Here is an 18,632-nt window from a genome sequence, read left to right as displayed (position 1 = left end):
AGCTGGTCTGCCTGGCTCTTTGGTTCAGTTCTGAAACTGCCCACCTAGAGATAGTCTTCGATCCTGTAAGTTGAGGGTTGATTCTTTTATTTAATTATGTTATTTTATTTTATTTTATTTTTTAAGACATAGTTTCTCTGTGTAACAGTTCTGGCTATCCTGGACTCACTTTGTAGATCAAGCTGGCCTCGAACTCACAGCGATCCACCTACCTCTGCCTCCCAAGTGCTGTGATTAAACACATGTGCCACCACGCCCGGCCTGAGGGTTGATTCTTGCAAGACTTACGGCCAATTCAAGTCTTGGGGCGCCTGTCCTTCCAGCTATAAGCAGGGAGCTCTCATCACCCTATTCCCAGGTTCAGGTATTGTCTGGTGTAGACTCCAGAACGCCACAAACCAGCTTACTCACATTACAGCACACAGCACAAGAGCTAAATGGAGAGAGTCACAGGGTCTGTGATGGGGAAAGTCTGGGGCTTGTGTGACCTCCTGGGTATACCACCCTCCCAGGGCCGTGTGCTCAGTCAGAGCCTCCTGCGCAGGCTACTCGGGGTTCACAGTAATTCTGTTCTTCAGGCACGCTTGATTAAACTTAGCCACTCACGACAGCTTCAGCCCCCAGCCTTGCTTCCCGTGAAGGTCAGGGGTTAGGGTAGGAAGTTTTAGCTCTCTAATCAACACTTGGTCTTTTTGTGCGGAATCGCTGTGTGGCTCATGTTCCAATTTTGTTAGTTGACCATATGTCCTTTACAGAACACCTCTTCTTTGTATTAGCTTTCTGTTACAATAAAGAAAAAAAAAGCCACACAAAACAATCAGAGTATGAAGAGAAAAAGTTTGGCTTTGGTGCTAGTCTATGACTGGTTAGCTTAACTCATGGTGAAATAACCTGGGCTTCATGAGCACAGTGGCACAAGCTGTCCATCTTGACCAGGAGCCCACCGTCCCTTCAAGGGCGCATACCCTCAAGACTCCCACTACATCTCAGCTCTTAAAGTTTGTTTCCTTCCCAGTAGGGCTATGCCGAGGACCAAGCCATCAACACACAGGCCTTCAGAGACATTCTAGACCTGGTCTCTGGTTCCCTTCAGGATCCAGCTGCCCACCAGGTATTATAGTCAGTCAACTTACAAACAAAGAACACAGGGTTTGATAGTTCAAAGTGTCAAGGCTAGGGATGTGGCTCACTGGTCAAACTTTGCCTAGCTTGCATGAAGCTCCTGGGTTTAGTCCAAGTAGACAGAGAGAGAGAGAGAGAGAGAGAGAGAGAGAGAGAGAGAGAGAAAGAGAGAGAGGGAGGGAGCATGCCATGCAACAACAACAACAACAACAACAAAACCCCTCCTCCTCTTGTTGCTAGAAAATCATGAATAATTAGGAGATACTACAATATTCTGGTTTCTTAGGTTATAGCATGTAAGGAGAGCGTTCTGAAGGTGAGAACATTTGTGGGTGCTGAGGGGTTCCTGGACTGAAGAGGGCACTGGAAGTTTGTGGCCTCCAGACTTGGTTAGTGTGATTCAAGTGAGAGAAATAAGAGGACCTTGCTGCATAAAGGCGCATGGGTTAGTTGCGAACAAAAGGATGCAACAGGAAGAATAAAGAAAAGAGACATCAAAGTTCTGTCTTAGAAACACCAAGTTCTGGCTTGCCGTAGTCTATGGCTGGGATCAGCTTGTGCGAGCTAAATGTGTCTCAGTGCCTTGAGCCTTCTTAAGGAATTGTGTAAAGTTTCATATTAGGAACTGAACTTTCATTTTCAGAAGAGGAAGTTGATACAGAGGCAGGAGAAGGAAGCTGCTTTTCCTATTGTGGCAATACCTTCGGGGCAATGAATGAAAGACGTCAGAGGAAGAGCCATATGCCCGTGATGCCAGAAAGACAGTCAGTGAGCATGGCGGCTGGCTGGTTACAACTGGGAGGAACACAGGAGACCTGAAAGGCCAAGGGGACCGCGCAGGTTTTGAGGCAGGGTGTCTGGGGGCAAGCCTGGCGCACTCATCTGGGACACCAGGCCTGTGGCCCAGTGTCACTTTTGCTTCTTACTAACAACATGAATGTCCCTTTACTTCCGTCTCTGCTCCCTCATTGAACAATAACTCAGATGCTATAAATCTCTGATTTCATTGAAAATATGCGTTTGAACTACCCGGGAGCCCAGCTATAGATTCTGCTTGACTAGGTCCGCGCTGTGCTAGGGCCCAAGGTTGTGCATGTTGACCACCTTCCTAGGTGACACAGGGTCCAGGCTTAGGTGACCCTCAGAGACCTCGCAGCTCTGCAGTTCTGGAATTCTATTTATTGACTGTTTCTGCCCCAGAGGCCTGCGTTGACTTCTTTCTCCTCTCTCTGAAGGTAGATGAGTTCATATGTCTCTTTCCTCTAATCCATTTACCTTTCCCGCTGATGACCACGCCCCTCCCCATGGACCTGTTCGCCAGCTCATAAAGGTCTTCACTGTTCTTGCTTTCACAGCCGTTGCTTGATTCTGCAGTTACCCCGATAGGCACACCGATGGGAGTGTCTACATTCTGTGGGAAGGGAAACAGCCAGTGGGTTGCTCATTAGGGAGTGTAGAACAACCCTCAAGTTCAGGGCTACTGGTTGCAGTTAGAGCTCTGCTTTCATTGTGTCTCACACACACTCTTGCTGGGAATGGCTGACATAGATGTGCATTTGAAGACTGTAGAGGAATGTTAATTTAGAACATGGCTGTTCTGGCAAGAGAGGGAGATCACGTCCAAAGACCTTCTAGGTTTATGTGATCTGGCTGGCAAGAAATCACATCCAAAGACCTTCTAGGTCTGCGTGATCCAGCTGGAATACAAACATGCCTTTAATTCGGGAGACAGAGGCAAACAGATCTGAGTTCAAGACCAGCTTGATATAGAGCAAGTATCAGGTAAAGAAAAGCTTAGATCCAGGCATGGTGGTACATATCTTTAATCCCAAACAAAGGTAAAGTTTGTAGAAGGAAGCACCCACATTTGAAAGTGATGTCCGGTTGAGTGGTAGAAAAGGTGATGAATCAGAGAAGATTTGACATAATAGAATATGCCCAACTCTCACCAGGAGAAGACAGAGGACAGGGAAGCTACTTAGGAGGCAGTTTTTCAGAGAGAGGAGGCAGTTTTTACCAGGATAGTAATAGACAGATGGGTAGCAGAGAGAGAACTCAGGCCAGAAAATAAGAAGCCAGCAGATTAGAGCAGATTGCTGAGTTAGTGTGAGGCCAAGCATCAACTCTGGGCCAAGAGAGAAGCCAGGTTAAATCAGTCAGCTGGGAGAGGAGTTTGAGCCAGAACAACCGAGTTGAACCAGCCAGCCCAGAGCTCAGAAAGAACAAGTAAGGGGGAGCTTTTTCAGCAGTAAGTCTCAGAGGCTAAAACAGAGGCCTAGATTAGATTGTATGGAGGCTAGACGCTTCCAGGACTAGGCTGAGGTTAACAGAAGGAGGTGGTTAGCCTACCAGACAACAACTGAGCCACAAGAATAAAATAATAACAAAAGATTAGTTGCCATCTTTTTTTAAAATGTAAATTTGTTTTTCATTTAAAAATAGGGTATGCGCCGGGCGTGCTGGTGCACACCTTTAATCCCAGCACACAGGAGGCAGAGGCAGGCAGATCACTGAGTTCGAGGCCAGCCTGGTCTACAAAGCAAGTTCAGGACAGCCAAGGCTACACAGAGAAACCCTGTCTCGAAAAACAAAACAAAATAAAATAGGGTATGCTTTCTCATTTAAAATGTGTGTAAAAAGGTAAGAGTGCACAGTCACATATTCTTTTCTCTCTGTGAAACACAAGCAACAGTACAGTGACCATATACACCACTCAAAGACTAAAAGTGTCTTAACTATTGTTCCATTGCCACCACATTCTCTATTCTTCATGACCATGCAGTATGTTCACTGTAGGATGCTTAGCTTAACTACCAGTGGCTGTACTGAGAGTTCTTTGCTGTTTTCCGTTGCTAGGAGCCCGACTTTATTATAGCTGCCATAGTGAGCTTCATCTTGCTGTAGCGTCTCTAAAATGATGTGCTTACAAAGAGAAGTGGAGCATTTGGGGTCAGTGACTTTGAGATCTCAGTCTGTGGTCAGGTTGGTTTTGGTCCTCTGGTGATGCAGCAGATCGTGGCAGGGAGCAGCGTTTCCTGTGGCAGAGCCATTCCCCTCGGCCAACGAGTCTCAGAGCAGTCACACTGTCACAAGGACACACTCCCGAGTGATCCTCCTGCTAGACCCCGCTGCACGTCACCCTGGGGAGCAGATCTTTAGACCTTAAAGGTCATCTGAGACCCGAACTACAGTTGGCAGAGGCAGGAGGATCAAGAGCTTGAGGCGAGCCTGGAGTTCAAAGCCAGCATGAGACCTTGTCTGCCCCCAGCTGCTGCAGAAGAAGCATCCAAAGTCAGTGTATCGTATTACATCTCTGCAAGTATATTTTTAGTCTCCATCAGTGTCGCTTCCACTGATGGAGAAGTGGAATTGTCTGTTGAAGGATGTATACATTTGTTGTGTAGATGTTGCCAGGTTGCCGTTAGTGTAGGCGTTTGCCAGTTGCACTGCTGTCTCAGAATGATGTTAGCCCCTTTGACTTGTGCCAATTAAAAAAAAACTTTAAAAAAAGATTTAAGTATATGAGTGCTCTAGCTGCATGTACACTTGCACACCGGAAGAGGGCATCAGATCAATTACAGACGGTGGTGAGCCACCATGTGGTTGCTGGGAATTGAACTCAGGACCCCTGGAAGAGCAGACAGTGCTCTTAATTGCTGAGCCATCATCTCTCCAGCCCCGACCTGTGTCGATTTTATTGAAGTTTCGTTGCATTTATTTTGTGCATGAGGCCCTTCCCATGTCTAAGTACTCTGTATTTTCTCTGTGAATTTTCTGTTCATATTCTTTCCCATATACTGGACTTTTCTTGGGAATTTCTAGTAATTCCTATGTGTCAGTGAAGTTGCTTTTGTTGTGTGAATTTAAATATTTTCCTTGGGTTATTTTTTTCCCTTTGACTTTGCACTTGCTCATTTTGTCACATAGAGTTGGTCTTTTGTTTGTTTTCTTGGATTTTTTTGAGGCTTACTCTGTAGCCGAGACTGGCCTTGAACTCAGTGTGTAGCCCAGGTTGGCCTCTAACTCATAATAATCCTCCTGCTTCAGCCTCTTAAGTATTGGGATGATGGGTGTGAGTTGCTATGTTCTGTTGTTATGTATAATTTTAAAGCATTAAAAAAATTTGTTCTTTTTAAACTTCTTAAATTTTATTTACTTAATGGTGTGTGTGTGTGTGTGTGTGTATGCACACATGTGCACAGTATGCATACATAAGAATGCCACAGCACATGAGGGGAGGTTAGCGGACCACTTTGGAGTGTTGGTTTTCTCCTTCCACTGAAGGTCTGAGGGGTGGGACTCAAGTTTGTCTGGCTTGTGTGTGACAAGTTACCCACCGAATATCTTTCAGGCCTTTAAAACATTTTTATGTAGTACCCTATTTTTCTTTTCTTGCATCTAAATTTTGTTTCATTCTTAGACCTTTGAACTTTGTCTTAGTTAGAGTTCCTATTGCTGTGAAGAGATACCATTATCATGGCAACTCTTTTTTTGTGTGTATGTGGGGTGGTTGAGACAGTATTTCTCTGTGTAGCCTTGGCTATCCGGGAACTCATTCTGTAGACCAGGCTGGCCTCAGACTCACAGAGATCTGCCTGCCTCTGCCTCCCAAGCGCTGGGATTAGAAGTGTCCACCGCTGCCACCACCACCCAGCATGACCATGGCATCACTTGTAAAGGAGAGCACTTAGCTGGGGGCTGGCTTTCAGTTCAGAGGTTTAGTCTACTGTCACTATAGCTAGAAGCATGGTGACTTGCAGGCAGACACGGTGCTGGAGAAGTAGCTGAGAGTTCTATATCCAGATCCAAGGACAGCAGGAGAGAGACTGGGTCTGGCTTGAGCTTCTGAAACCCTCAAAGCCCCCTCCCTCCCTCAGTGGCACACTCCCCCCAACTCCTCTAACAGTGACACTGCTTCTGTGTCTATGGGGGAAGGCATTTATTTTCATTCAAGCCACCACACTTATTGTGGACAGTGCCCCCTCTGGGCAGGTGGACCTGGGTTCTATAAGAAAGCAAACTTAGCAAACCATGGGGAGCAAGCCAGTCAGCAGCATTCTTCCACAGCCCTGCTTCAGCACCTGTGTTCAGACACTTGCTTTACTTCTGCTATGGCTTCCTTCAGTGATGGACTGTGATGTCCAAGTGTAAATTCCCAAGTTGCTTTTGGTTATGGTGTTCATCACAGCTAAGAAAGCAAGCTAAGAACAGTATGTGGTGTATGTGTGTGTGTGTGTGTGTGTATGACTACTCTGTTGCTCTAATACTTTTATTGATTAGTTTTCATTTCTCTAGAAGTTATATTTAATTGTTTTTCTTTTTAAATATTTTTCTTAATTCTCAAACACATACTTGAATTTGTCACCATATTAAACTTGAAGTTTAGACTCTTAAGTGGTCTTATCCTTTCAGTCCTTATTGATAGTATTTTAGAAAGTTTTATTATGGAAATTTCAACATGCTGAAAATATATAGTGCTATATAGATATATGCAGGTCAGTATAAATGAACATGTTGGGATAAAAGCTGTATGCTATCATTCCTGCCTTTCTGTTAAAGTTATTTTTACGTAACGTTTTTTTCTCTTAGTTTATTTCTTAACCTGGCTAGCACACAAATAACTGAGACCCTTTTATATTTATTTATAAAGCTTTACAACACAATCTTGAGCAGTTTAATATATTCTTAACCCTCTACGTTATCCTGACTCCATCTTTGCCAAAATCTCCAAGTTACTTGATTTTTAGTTTTTTCTTTGTTCCACTGAATCTTCTTTACCTTGTCCTGTGGCTGAATCCCCTGCTGATTCTCCTACTTCCTCTTCTAACTCCTCCCTGCTGTCTGGCAGGAAGCCCAGCCCTATTCTCTCCCCTGCTCAGTGATTGGCTGTAAGCTGCTTTATTGGCATACCAGGGGACAATTGGGAAACAGCATTTACACAACATTGAGACAAGAGATTCTCAGAAATCAGCATTTGAATTACACAATAACCTTATACCTACACCTTCCCCTGATGGTCCACCCCACACGGGCTTTCTCTGTGTAGCCCTGGCTGTCCTGGACTCACTTTGTAGACCAAGCTGGTCTTGAACTCACAGAGACCATCCTGCCTCTCTTCCCCAAGTGCTGGAATTATAGGGTGCACCACCAAGCCCTTGTTCTATTGCTTAGGCTGTTCTCCATCTTGGTTCTCTGCCTCTTGAGGGGTGGGTCTACTGGGGTTCAAATTTCTATTGTTAATAAGATTACATACTGTGAAATGAGGGGGTGTCATGCGTTTTCCCCTAAGGTGCCTAAGCATAGTGTGAAGAAAATAGCAGTGAGTTGGAAGAACTAAGAGGAAGTTGAAGAAGATATGTAGAGAACCGGACAGGACTGTCTCCCCAGAGTCCTGGTCCTCAGAGCGAGGCAGAGGGCAAAGAAAAGGGCAGGTTTGAGCCAAGATTGAAGGTGAACAGGGTAGAGATCAGAAAACAAAGAAATGCCAGACGTTTAGAGGTCTGCTCTGTCTTCGCCGTGGAGAATCCTGTTTCGTAATTGAATAGTGCTCAGTAAATGACTTCATTAAATTAATTCTTGGGCTGATTTGAAGTCAGAGAGAGTTAACATTGAAGGTTCCAGTTGGGAAGCTGTGTAGTTTGCACCAGAGAAAGCGCTTAGGAACAAGATCTGTGAAGTGTTCATGGGAGTGAGAGCTATTGGTTAGTCTGTGGCACCGACTCTTGGCACCATTGGTTCAGGGCCTGGAGGCCCAAGCCCTGGTTCCCAAGGCATTCACCTCTCCCAACTTTCCCCACGAAGTCTTTCAGGTGGGATTGGAGGGTGGGAGAAACGGGAGAGGGGGAGCACTGTAGCACCTATGGGGCGTCTTTGTTCTTTGAAAAGTCTGACTTGATAGCAAGCTTAAGTCTACCTGGCTCAGTGACTGAGTATCTTTACCTTCTTCCGAAATTAAAACAAATGAACAGGAATCTGAATTTACGTGAAATAACCTGGATCTTAGCCCTTCCTTGTAGTGGATGTAAACATGTTTTTGTTTGGATCCCAAGGAACTAAGTCTAACTTCTCCTGTCCCCATTAACCTCTTTACTACTCCTGTTCAGGGTAGACGAGTTGGAAGGGCGTTAAAGAACCCCAAATAAGCCAGGCGTGGTGGTGCACACTTGTAATCCCAGCAAGCAGGGAGGCAGAGGCAAGTGGATCTCTGTGAGTTTGAGGCCAGCCTAGTCTATAAAGTGAGTCCAGGACAGCCAAGGCTACACAGAGAAACCTTGTCTCAAAAATAAACCAAAACCAAAACCCAAAACACCCAAAACTCCAAATTGGGGCTGGAGAGATGGTTAAGAGCACTGACTGCTCTTCCAGAGGACATCCAAGACAAGTGTGAAGACGCTTCTAATGCAGAAGCTCTGAGGGCACCATCTCCTGACAGCTGCGCAGCAGCCACACACCACAGCAGCGGGGGTCTCTAGCAACCACTGAGCTAAGAATGATATTTACTCTTAAAGAGTCCTAAGCAGATTAGAAAAAAATATGCAGAGGGACCTCATGTGTCCCAAAAAGCTGAGAAATGTTCACTTTGTGACCCTTTTACATTTGCAGACCCCTAATCTCTGTTATTTAGGGAATATAATTATATTTCTTTCTATGAACAGGCAACAGTTTTTCCTTTGAAATTTTATACCCATACTTAATGACCTTTTAGTGTGATAATATGTTTTCTGTTGTGTGAGTGTATTACCATTTAAGAGTGTTTACTGAAGTTTTGCTTTTTTAACAGTACTGGAAAATTTTAGTAACTGCTAAGGTGTCCTTGCTCCAAGGGAATAGTTTATATTTTTTTAATACTGGTTTCCTTACTTGTGTCAACCTTGACAGAGACCAAAATAGCTTGTTTAATCAGACAGAGCTCTTTAGTTACCACTCTGGCCCTATTTATTTATTTATTTATTTATTTATTTATTTATTTATTTTAGTTCTGGGAGTTAAACCCAGGACTTAATGCATGCTAAGCAAGCACTCTGCCACTGAGCTACCTCCCCAGCCCTCTGGATTTATCCTTGAAATAGTTAGATAACAGAAGCTTCAAAAACAATGATGGGTGTATACACGTTATTACAGAAATCCTGGACAGTGTTTTCCATTGGCAGTCATACATTAGATGAAATGTGATTGCTGTCTGCGGGTGGTTCTTGTCAGTTTAAATGTGCGCATTTAATGCATCTGCTGTGTGTGTGGGTCACTCGACGACTTTAGAGAGCCTGTTCTCTCCTTTTACCATGTATTGAATTGAGATCATCAGACTTGGTGGCAAGTGTCCTCCCTCACCCACTGAGCCATCGTACCACCTTCCCGGTAAAAGTTTTGGATGAAGGGGTTAGTGAAACAGGTAGCAGGAACTGGCTATAATCCAGGGTGTGACAGGAAAGCACATCAGGTTGTTAGTATGCATAAGCCCTTGAGAGGTTCATGAATATATTTGGAGCTTTTCATCCTTAAGGATTAGGGACACTGACTACACAATGGCATTCTTTCCCAAGGAACTGTAATCTATATGCAGAAGGAAAGCATTAGGTTGGTGTGTGCATGGGCAGGGATGTAGGCTCTGTTAGCCGATTGCCTGCATTGGTGTTCCTCAGAAGAATGGAGGGCGGGGAGCGTATTCAACAGTGAGTGCTAGGTGCCCATTAAAAGTTATTTTATGATTGTGTGTGTGCATGACGCGTGTGTGGGCATGACGTGTGTGTGGGCATGACGCGTGTGTGGGCATACCCAGGTCAGAGGGTGGCTTTGTGGAGTTGGGTCTCTCTTCCCTTCATGGGAATCCTGGGGATTGAACTCCAGTTGCCAGGCTTGCTCAGCAGGTGCTTTATCCACTGAGCCATCTTGCTGGCCTCTCTTAAGTCTCAAGAGAACTCGCTTTGAGGGGTGGTCATTATAATGTCCAGGCTGGTTCTTCTCCCCCCCCCCTTCTCTCTCTCTCTCTCTCCTTTGAGAAATTATCTCAAAGTATAACTTGATAGTAGATCAGACTAGCCTTGGACATGTGGTGATCCTGTCTCTTGTCTCCCGAGTGCTGGGGTTATTGTAGGTTAAGTGCCACCGTGCCTGGCTCTGCCACTATTGTCTCTCTGCTGTGACATGATTGGGCTGGTGCTTCAGTTTATCTTGTATGGTTTTGTTGAAGCTTTCTTTACTTTGGAGCCTTTCTGTTTCCAGGACGGTGACTCCACATAACTCAAGCATCCTGGCTGGTGAAATTGAAGGAAGCTCGCCTTGATTAGCAGTTAGAGACTGGCTGGCTGCTGGCGAAGGGGCTATTAGCTGGCTGGAATAACCAGCGAGTTACTATTTTTAGACATGTATTTGTTTGTTTATGCCTGTAGCCTCTTATAGTTGTACAAATGATCTGGCATCTAGGCTGGGCTGGCAACAGGGGCATATATTTATCACAACGATCTGCTGCCTGGGGGAGAACGTTTCCAATTTAGATTCTGTCCCAGTTTATGTCACTCTTTTGCCAGTGTGCTTTTCACAAATATCTCAGGGGCTGAGAAGATGGGTCGGTGGGTGCAGCACTTCCCTCACAGCATGAGGGTGTGGGTTTGGGTTCCCAGCAGCCATCCAAAAAGCTAAGTGCTGGCGAGTCACTGTGGTGGTGTGCTCCCATCTCTGGGAAAATGGAGACCGGCAGATCCCCAGAGCTTTCCAACCAACCTGTCTAACTTCAGTGAGCCTGAGGTTCAGGGAGAGACTGGGTCTCAGAAACTAAGGTGAAGAAGTGATTGAGAAGACAGTATTGATCTGCAGTCTCCACTGCACACAGCCACGCATGCACACACACAAGTACACACAGGACACAACTATTTCCTCTCTGTTTCCATCCCATGCTTGTAACTGCTCTAGAGTGAGATGAGGATGTATACTTCCTGTTTGGCGGAGGACATGCCGAGGCTTAAATAAGAGACTGGCCTATGTTGTGGGCGCTGTAAAAGGTGCCTGGGACAACCTGCCACACTCCGTTGCTTTGAACTGCTGTTTTCCCAACACCGAGGACTAAAGCTCACGGCCTGCTTTTGTGGTTCTCTTGTAGCGGCGTCTTCGACATCTCCGGAACATTGCTGCTCGGAATATCGTCAATAGGAACGGCCACCAGCTTCTTGATACCTACTTCACTCTTCATCTGTGTGATAATGAAAAGATCCATAGAGGTAAGGGGCTCTGGGGCTGCGTGGTTAAGGTACATTTGTGCTCTTATACCATGAGTGGCTTGCAGTGACTTCCCATTTTAACGCTATTTGAAAGTTCAATTATGCTTTCTGAAAACAGATCAAGTAGTGATGTATGTTAGCAACATGGCCAGCGGCAGCTCTCTGGGGAATACTCCTACTTTGCAAGTTTGTCTCCCTTTTACCAATGTTACTGTTACCATTGCAGGCGCTAGGTAAATTTGTTTTCCTTTTTTGAGCAGTACACTTACTATTCCAGTTGTTAGCATTTAAAACAAACGATGGGTGTTCAATATCTCATACTAATCTTACATTTCTTTAAAATATTTCCCTTTCTAGTGACCAAGTTTATGGACCTAAGTTTGTATCTTCCCATTTTTAGATTTATGTACATGAGTCATTTTCAGAAGAATGGCCTGCTTTCTTCCAATTCAGTTTTGTAAAAATTAGATTTGTTAATTTTATTTTACATGTGAGCCTGCATGTATGTATGTGTACTACATGTGTTTTTGGTGCCCTTGGAGGTCAGAAGAGAGCTTCAGATCCCCTGGACCGAGAGTTACAGATGGTTGTAAGCCACCCATGTGGGTGCTGGGAATTGAACCTAGGTCCTCTGCAAGAGCAACAAATGAGCCATCTCTCCAGACCCCAGGACCGTTTTATGTATCACACCATGGATTCTTCCAGAAGTGACAGTTTTAAGAGCAGATCAGTGATTTGATTTGAGATCACAATCATCTTTGGGACACACACTGAGTGGGAAGCAGTAGGTGCCATCAGTTGGCTTAGGAGGGACGGTGGGTGCAAGAAGATCAGGGTGCAGTGTGGTCCTGCCATTGGGCTAGGATCAGGAGGGCAGTTGCTCGGTCTCAGCCTCTGGCTTCATGCTTTGGTGAAAGTTTTTTGGAGATTGAAAGAAAGAAAGAAAGAAAGAAAGAAAGAAAGAAGGAAAGGATATGCCTGTTCCTCAGGTGGGGGAGAAGGTTTGTTTTAGATAAAGGGACTGCACAGCCAGAGGCAGGAACATCAGGGAGAGTCCAGAGTGGACATGACCTGAGCCATGTGAGGAGAGGGAGGAGGGGAGAGCCAGATCAAGAGGCAGGAGGGTACAAGGTAGACAAAAAAGGACAGGGAACCAAAATGGCTATGTTATATAGGGAAGGGAGCTGTAGGGAGGGAAACCCAGCCCAATAAGTAGGCTGGAGAAGTTTAGGGTAGGGGGTGGCATATGCCAGCCAGCAGGGCCCTGTGACATACTGCAGGATGCAAGGAGAACCTGGCAGCCAGCATCCACTTTGATATGTTAATAAGGCACCTTAGCTGTTTGTCCCTGGTTTGGGACCTGACAGAGAGAGCCGTATCATAAAGTCGGTACAGTGGGTTTTTATGACGTCAGCAGAGAAAAGGTGGTAGTGCTTGGTAAGACGCCTTTAATAGATGAGATGCAAACAGAAGGCAACGAGTGCCTTAATAAGAGGTAGTGGAGTCTTATTTTGAAAAATGTTTGTTTGAAATAGGGTCTCGCTTATGTAGCTCTGGCTGTCCCGGAATTCACTCTCTAGACCAGGCTGGCCTCGAACTCACAGAGATCTAATTGCCTCTGCCTCCCAAGTGCTGGGATTAAAAAAGAAGTTTCAATGCCTTTTTTGTAGTGCTATGATGAAACCCAGAGTTTCAAATATGCTGCAGGTGCTCTTCCTCTGTACTACGTATCCAGCCCTAAAGCTCATGTGAGTTCTTTAAAAGATTCAGTCAAGAGTGGAGGTGTTGCCGGGCATGATGGCGCACACCTTTAATCCCAGCACTTGGGAGGCAGAGGCAGGCGGATCACTGTGAGTTCGAGGCCAGCCTGGTCTACAAAGGAAGTCCAGGACAGCCAAGGCTACACAGAGAGACCCTGTCTCAAAAAACTAAAACAACAACAACAACAACAAAAGAGTGGAGGTGTTAATCCACGAGGGAGCAGTCACCACCAAGGGCCTACCTGGCTTCCATTACAGCACTGAAAAGAAGTCTAAAAAGTATGTCGAGCTATACCCGATGGCATGCCCCTGTGAGCACAGCATTCATCAGGCTGCTAGCAGGAAGACTGCTGTGAGTTGGAGGCCTTGGCCACATAGTGAGTTCCAGGTCAACCTGAAATACGGTGTGAGACCCTGTCTCAAAAATATATGTAGGAGGTGGCTCAAGGGTAGAGTACTTACCTAGCCTTCCCAAGCCTTTGATGTGATCTCCAGCACCACCACAACACACACACACACACACACACACACACACACACACGCATGTATGCACACACCACATACACAGATACACATACATTCATAGACACATACGTACACCACACACACACCACTCACACCACACACACACCACTCACACACTCACATACACACACCATATACACACGCATACCATACTCACTACACACACCATACACACACATACCACATACTGGCACACATACTGGGTTCTACTTTTTCCTCTTAGAGTGTCCAGGTACCAGAGCATGCAGGCGCTGGACCCAAAGGAATGCAGCTTAGCTGGGTGGGTGGGTTTGTAGGATCGCAGTCTGGCAGTGAGTGTGTCTGGAGGGAGAAAGCCTCTCCGCTATAGCTTCTTTCAGTGACACAGCTCTTTTAGGGGCACAGCTCTTCCAGTGATACTCTTTAGTGTGGGGAATAAGAGCCATGTAAACCTTGGGCAAGTGGGCAAGTGCACATCATTGACTGGGGCTGAGGTGCTAGGAAAGCTTCATTTGCATGGAGAGGACTTCCAGGCGCTCCGCTACATGACCACCTCAAGAACGGCCTGAGGTAGGGCTTAAAGACTATGCTTGCAGGCACAGAGCAGGGAGGGAGCCCAGCCTTCATTCTTGTTTTTCGTCCTAACCATTGCGTATTTTAGCACCTATTAATCTGAGTGATTACTGTTGTCTTGACAAATACCATAGACCTTGGGGCTTAACATACATCACACGGTGAACTTGGAATGCTAGGCAGGGTCTCTCTATGAGGTACTGAGCCCAGCATTGACTCGGTACTGACTGTGCTTCCTTGGTCTTGATGCCACTCTCCTCAATACGTGGTCGCTGGTAGGCAAGAAAGAAGGATTGGTTCAGGGAGATTGAAGTGGAAATGGTCTCTCTCCTTAATGTCACACTCTGCTGATTCTACCAGGAATCAGTTGAACTGGAATTTTCAGATGAAGAGGCCAGTGAGGAGTGCAGTTTCCCCATGTACCCAGAAGGCAAAGTGCAGCAGCTGCTCCCTGGTTTAAGGGAAGCATCTTTGTTGACCTTTATGACCTGTAGCTCATGCTTGATGCCTGATTATATTACTGTTCTAGATGACTGCTCTGTGTGTGTGTGCTACGAGGGGTTAAATAGAGTGCTTGGCTCATGGTGTGTGAGCACTGTGCCACTGAGGCATGCTCCAGCCCCCTCTTCACTATTTTATGGCAGGGTCTTTCATAGACTAGCCTTGAACTTGCTTTGTGGCCTAGGCCTTGAACTTTGGTTCTCCTGCTTTAGTCTGTGCCACCAGGCCCAGTTGAATATTTTTAATTTTTCTGAGACAGGGTTTCTCTATAAGGCTCTGGCTGTCCTAGAACTTGATCTATAGACCAGGCAGGCCTTGAACTTAGAGATTAGTCTGCCTGTGCATCCCAAGTGCTGGTATGTGCCACCACAAGGGCAAGTATTTTATTTTATTTATTTTTATTTTCATTGTTTTGTTTTGTTTTGCTTTGTTTAAAAAAAAAACAGGTTTTCTCTTTGTGCAGCCTTGGCTGTCCTAGACTCAGTCTGTAGATCAGGCTGGCCTCCAACTCACAGAGATCCACCTGCCTCTGCCTCCTGAGTGCTGGGGTTAAAGGCGTGTGCCACCACATCCAGCTTACTTTTAATTTTTGATGAGTGTCTATATAATTGATCCTTGGTCACCTTAAAAAAAGAAAGATTATTTACTTTATTTTATTCTCCTGTGTGTGTGTGTTTGCCTGCATGTCTGTCTGTGACCACATGTGCTCCGGGTCCCTTGGACGCCAGACGAAGGCGTTAAACACCTTAGAGTGGAATTGCAGGGGTTGTGAGCCACCTGTGGGCTCCAGGAGCCAAAGGCAGGTCCTCTGCATGTGCTGCAAGCGCTCTAACTGCCCAGCCATCTCTCCAGCCCCAGGTCTTGATGATCTTAATAAAGCCTCTGTGCTCTTGCTCTAGAGTCAACCATGATAGCAGCCATGAATGCACTTAGCGTAAGGAATGGTGTCAGCTCAGGACCCCAAGACTAAGTTCTCAGCACAAAGGAGAGTTATTTCCCCCAGAGGGACATAGGGCAGGGAATAGGAGACAGAGAGGAAGCAGAGGACTGCGGAGAAGGGGAAGGGAACAAGGGACAGGGGAGGGAGCATTTGCTCAGTAGTGTGTGTGTGTGGGACAGGACAGGATGGGTCGGCATAGGACCACAAAGGTCCTCTGCATAGAAAGAAGACAGACAAGGTCCATAGGAAAGTGGCAGTTTGTACAGGTAACGGGGGAAACCTGTGATAGGATGAGGGGTTTAATTTTGATTGGGCATGTTAATTAGGTGAGCAAAGCGGGCTTTGATTGCTGCACTTCACTACTTTGATAGCTGGAACTTGGTAGTCAGTTTTAGGAGGAGGAAGTGGCCAAATAAGGAGTAGACCTTGGTGGCTAGCATTAGGAATGTAATCTAACAGTTTTTAGCAAGGCAGAGGGAATCAGGGAGAAGGGCAGGGCCTGCCAGAGCCATACTTGCCATGCTCAAGCTGGCCAGGGTCCTTTCAGGGAGTGTAATCGGGGAGCTTGGAAAATGGTGGCCATTATTATTGGAGCTGCAGTGTTAACTATACTGGTTCTAAAAAGCAGCTGTGGGACTGGCTGGTGACTGTGATGTAAAGATGGAAACAGTCACTGTGTTTGCCCCTTTGTTCTTTCTGGCTTCAGTTACTTTTTTGTTTGTTTGTTTGTTTGTTTGTGTGTTTATTTGAGACAGCTCTGGCTGGCTTAGAACTCACTGCATTGACCAGGCTGGTCCAGCACTCAGAGATCTGCCTACTTCTGTTCCCAGGAGCTGGAAGTAAAGGTGTGTGCCACCACACTTGGCCTGGTGACTACAGATGGCCTTTGGGAAGCTCTTAGATTTGTTGAGGTTACCAATGAAAAGGCCATTAATACAAATAGGGGACAGCAGTGCCAGGGCACGAGTGTGCCCACAGTCTGCACCAGCAGGGCCTTCGCTTCTTCAGAAAGCTCTTAGGGCCTTCCTTATTTGCTTTTGTGAGCGCTAGTTAATTCATCATTAAAATGCGATGACTGAAGACTTGTGAGGCTTCTTTCTGCTTCAGCCAGCCGTGGTGGAATGAAACATATCTGAGCTTTCTGGGTGGTTGTAGCTCATTGTGAGAACAGGGAGCCTTTCTAGTAATCCTGGCTAGTGGTACCGAATCTGGCTGGGTCTGTCATGGCAGTCACCAGCATTTCCTGGTCCGTATGTGGCCTTTGGCGCAGAATAAGCACAGAAAGGGCTAGTTGGCTCTTCTTCCTAAGCCGCCTCACTACCTATTTCATCTCCTAGTTTTACAAGAGATTTTTTTTTTTGGAAGATTATCAGAAATGCTAGCTTCTCAGTTACTCTTTTTATCTCATCTGAATTCATATAGATCCTTAGAAGATACGGGGTATGTTTTGGCATCTTTTTAGTTTTCATAGAAGATTCTCTACATTTCAGGTAGTTTACAGCAAATAGTGTTTGATACATGTTTGGAACAAGGCCTGTGTTGGAGAATGGAGAATCAGTAATAATCCTGGTTCCCTTTAAACTTGGAAGTTTAAAATGTATAGTTTTACCTTATTTCTGAGACGAGATCTCACGCCGTAGCACAGGCTGGCCTCGAACTTACTGTGTAGCCCATGTTTGCCTAAAATTCGTGGTAACCCTCCTGTCTTGGTCTGAATTTGATTACAGCTATGAGCCACCATACCCAGCCATAGAGGTTTTTGTTTTGTTTTTGTAAAAGATTTATTCTTTTAAAATTGTGTATGTGTGTGTCTGACTGGGGCTGTGTGCATGGGAGTGCACTGGGAGGCTGGACGAGGCTGAGGGATCGCCTGGAGCTGGATCACAGGATGCTCTAAGTAACCTGAGTGGTGCTAGAAGCAGAGCTCAGCTCCTGTGAGAGCCCTGCTTTCGCTGAGCACTGAGCCACGTCTCCAGTCTCTCTAGTTTGTTTTAGCCATAGTCAAGTTCTCACCTGGGAGGTGCTAAGTGCCCGTCCTCTTCTGGAATACACTTAGCATGAGTACATCAGGGGCAGAGCCGTGCAGTCCTGTGACCTCACCCAAGTCCCATCCTCTGATGTCATATCCTCTATTGAGTTGCCTACTCTTGTCCCTTTGCAGTCAGTAGGTGACTTAAACTTGGTGTGTTGAAGACCAAGTCTCTGAGGTGCCAGCTCACTGACCTTGGGTTTCTGTCATCCAATTACCTTCTTTCACTTAGTTCTCATACCCAGCCTTTCAGCTGATATTCTGGTGACTTCTTTGTACCTTTGTGCCACTGTCGTCCTCGCCTGCATGGCAGAAGGGCTCCCCTGGACAGGTTTGCCCAGCCCTCCCTCCCAGCCTGTTTTCAACCCAGACTCCTTGTAAATGAATGATCACGTTATTGTCTCATGGTTTCTTAGCTCATTGCGAGTAAGGCCGAGCTCCTTCTGTCTTCTGCCAGCCACCCAGAGCTCACTTCCTGCTGCTCTTGAGCATTCGTTGGTGATGGAGTATAGAAATGCTCCCAGGAGGTCTAGCTTTCCTTCTGCTTTCTCTCTTTGAGCCACACTGACAGTCTTGACTCTCTCTGTTTCTCCCATGTTACGTGGGAGAACTTGTTACAAGTGACACTTTGCACTTGTCTGCACTTTGGCCCGAACACCTTCCTCCAGGTACCTCCCTGGCAAGCCCGCCCACATTCCTGCTGACCTTTGCTCCAAAGCTCCTCAGCCACTCTTGGGGATTTCTCACTAACCCTTTATAGGTTTTCACTATTCCATTTGCTGGGCTTTGTTGTTTTGTTTTCTTTTTTTGCTTAATTCTTCCCCATAGTTATTTAAGATGGCCTGGCATTGGTATGTTTAGTTAATGTCTCTTTCCTTCCTGTGGAAGTAAGCTCCACAGGGACAGACATTTTTAAGTCATATTAATTGCTCTGTCTTCAATAACCAGAGGGTTCTGGGTACATCTTCTCTCTTCTCCCCCTCCCTCTCTCC

The 18,632-nt window shown here is 45.9% G+C and overlaps 1 protein-coding gene and 1 long non-coding RNA gene across 2 annotated transcripts in view; one reads left to right on the top strand and one right to left on the bottom strand.

Annotated features, from left to right (window-relative positions):
- UVRAG (UV radiation resistance associated) overlaps window positions 1-18,632 on the top strand; it is a 260,496-nt gene that overhangs the window by 10,145 nt on the left and 231,719 nt on the right. Inside the window, exon 2 of the mRNA XM_084773991.1 lies at window positions 11,216-11,333. Within this exon, the coding sequence (XP_084630117.1) occupies window positions 11,216-11,333 (118 nt within the window). The remainder of the gene's footprint in view (window positions 1-11,215; window positions 11,334-18,632) is intronic.
- The window catches only part of LOC311593022, an 88,414-nt gene that overhangs the window by 9,808 nt on the left and 59,974 nt on the right, over window positions 1-18,632 (bottom strand). The gene's annotated exons all lie outside the window — the stretch shown is intronic.

This window comes from Acomys minous, assembly GCF_964271855.1.
Source record: "Acomys minous genome assembly, chromosome: 2".
NCBI lineage: Eukaryota > Metazoa > Chordata > Mammalia > Rodentia > Muridae > Acomys > Acomys minous.
This window is presented reverse-complemented; position numbering and strand designations above follow the sequence as displayed.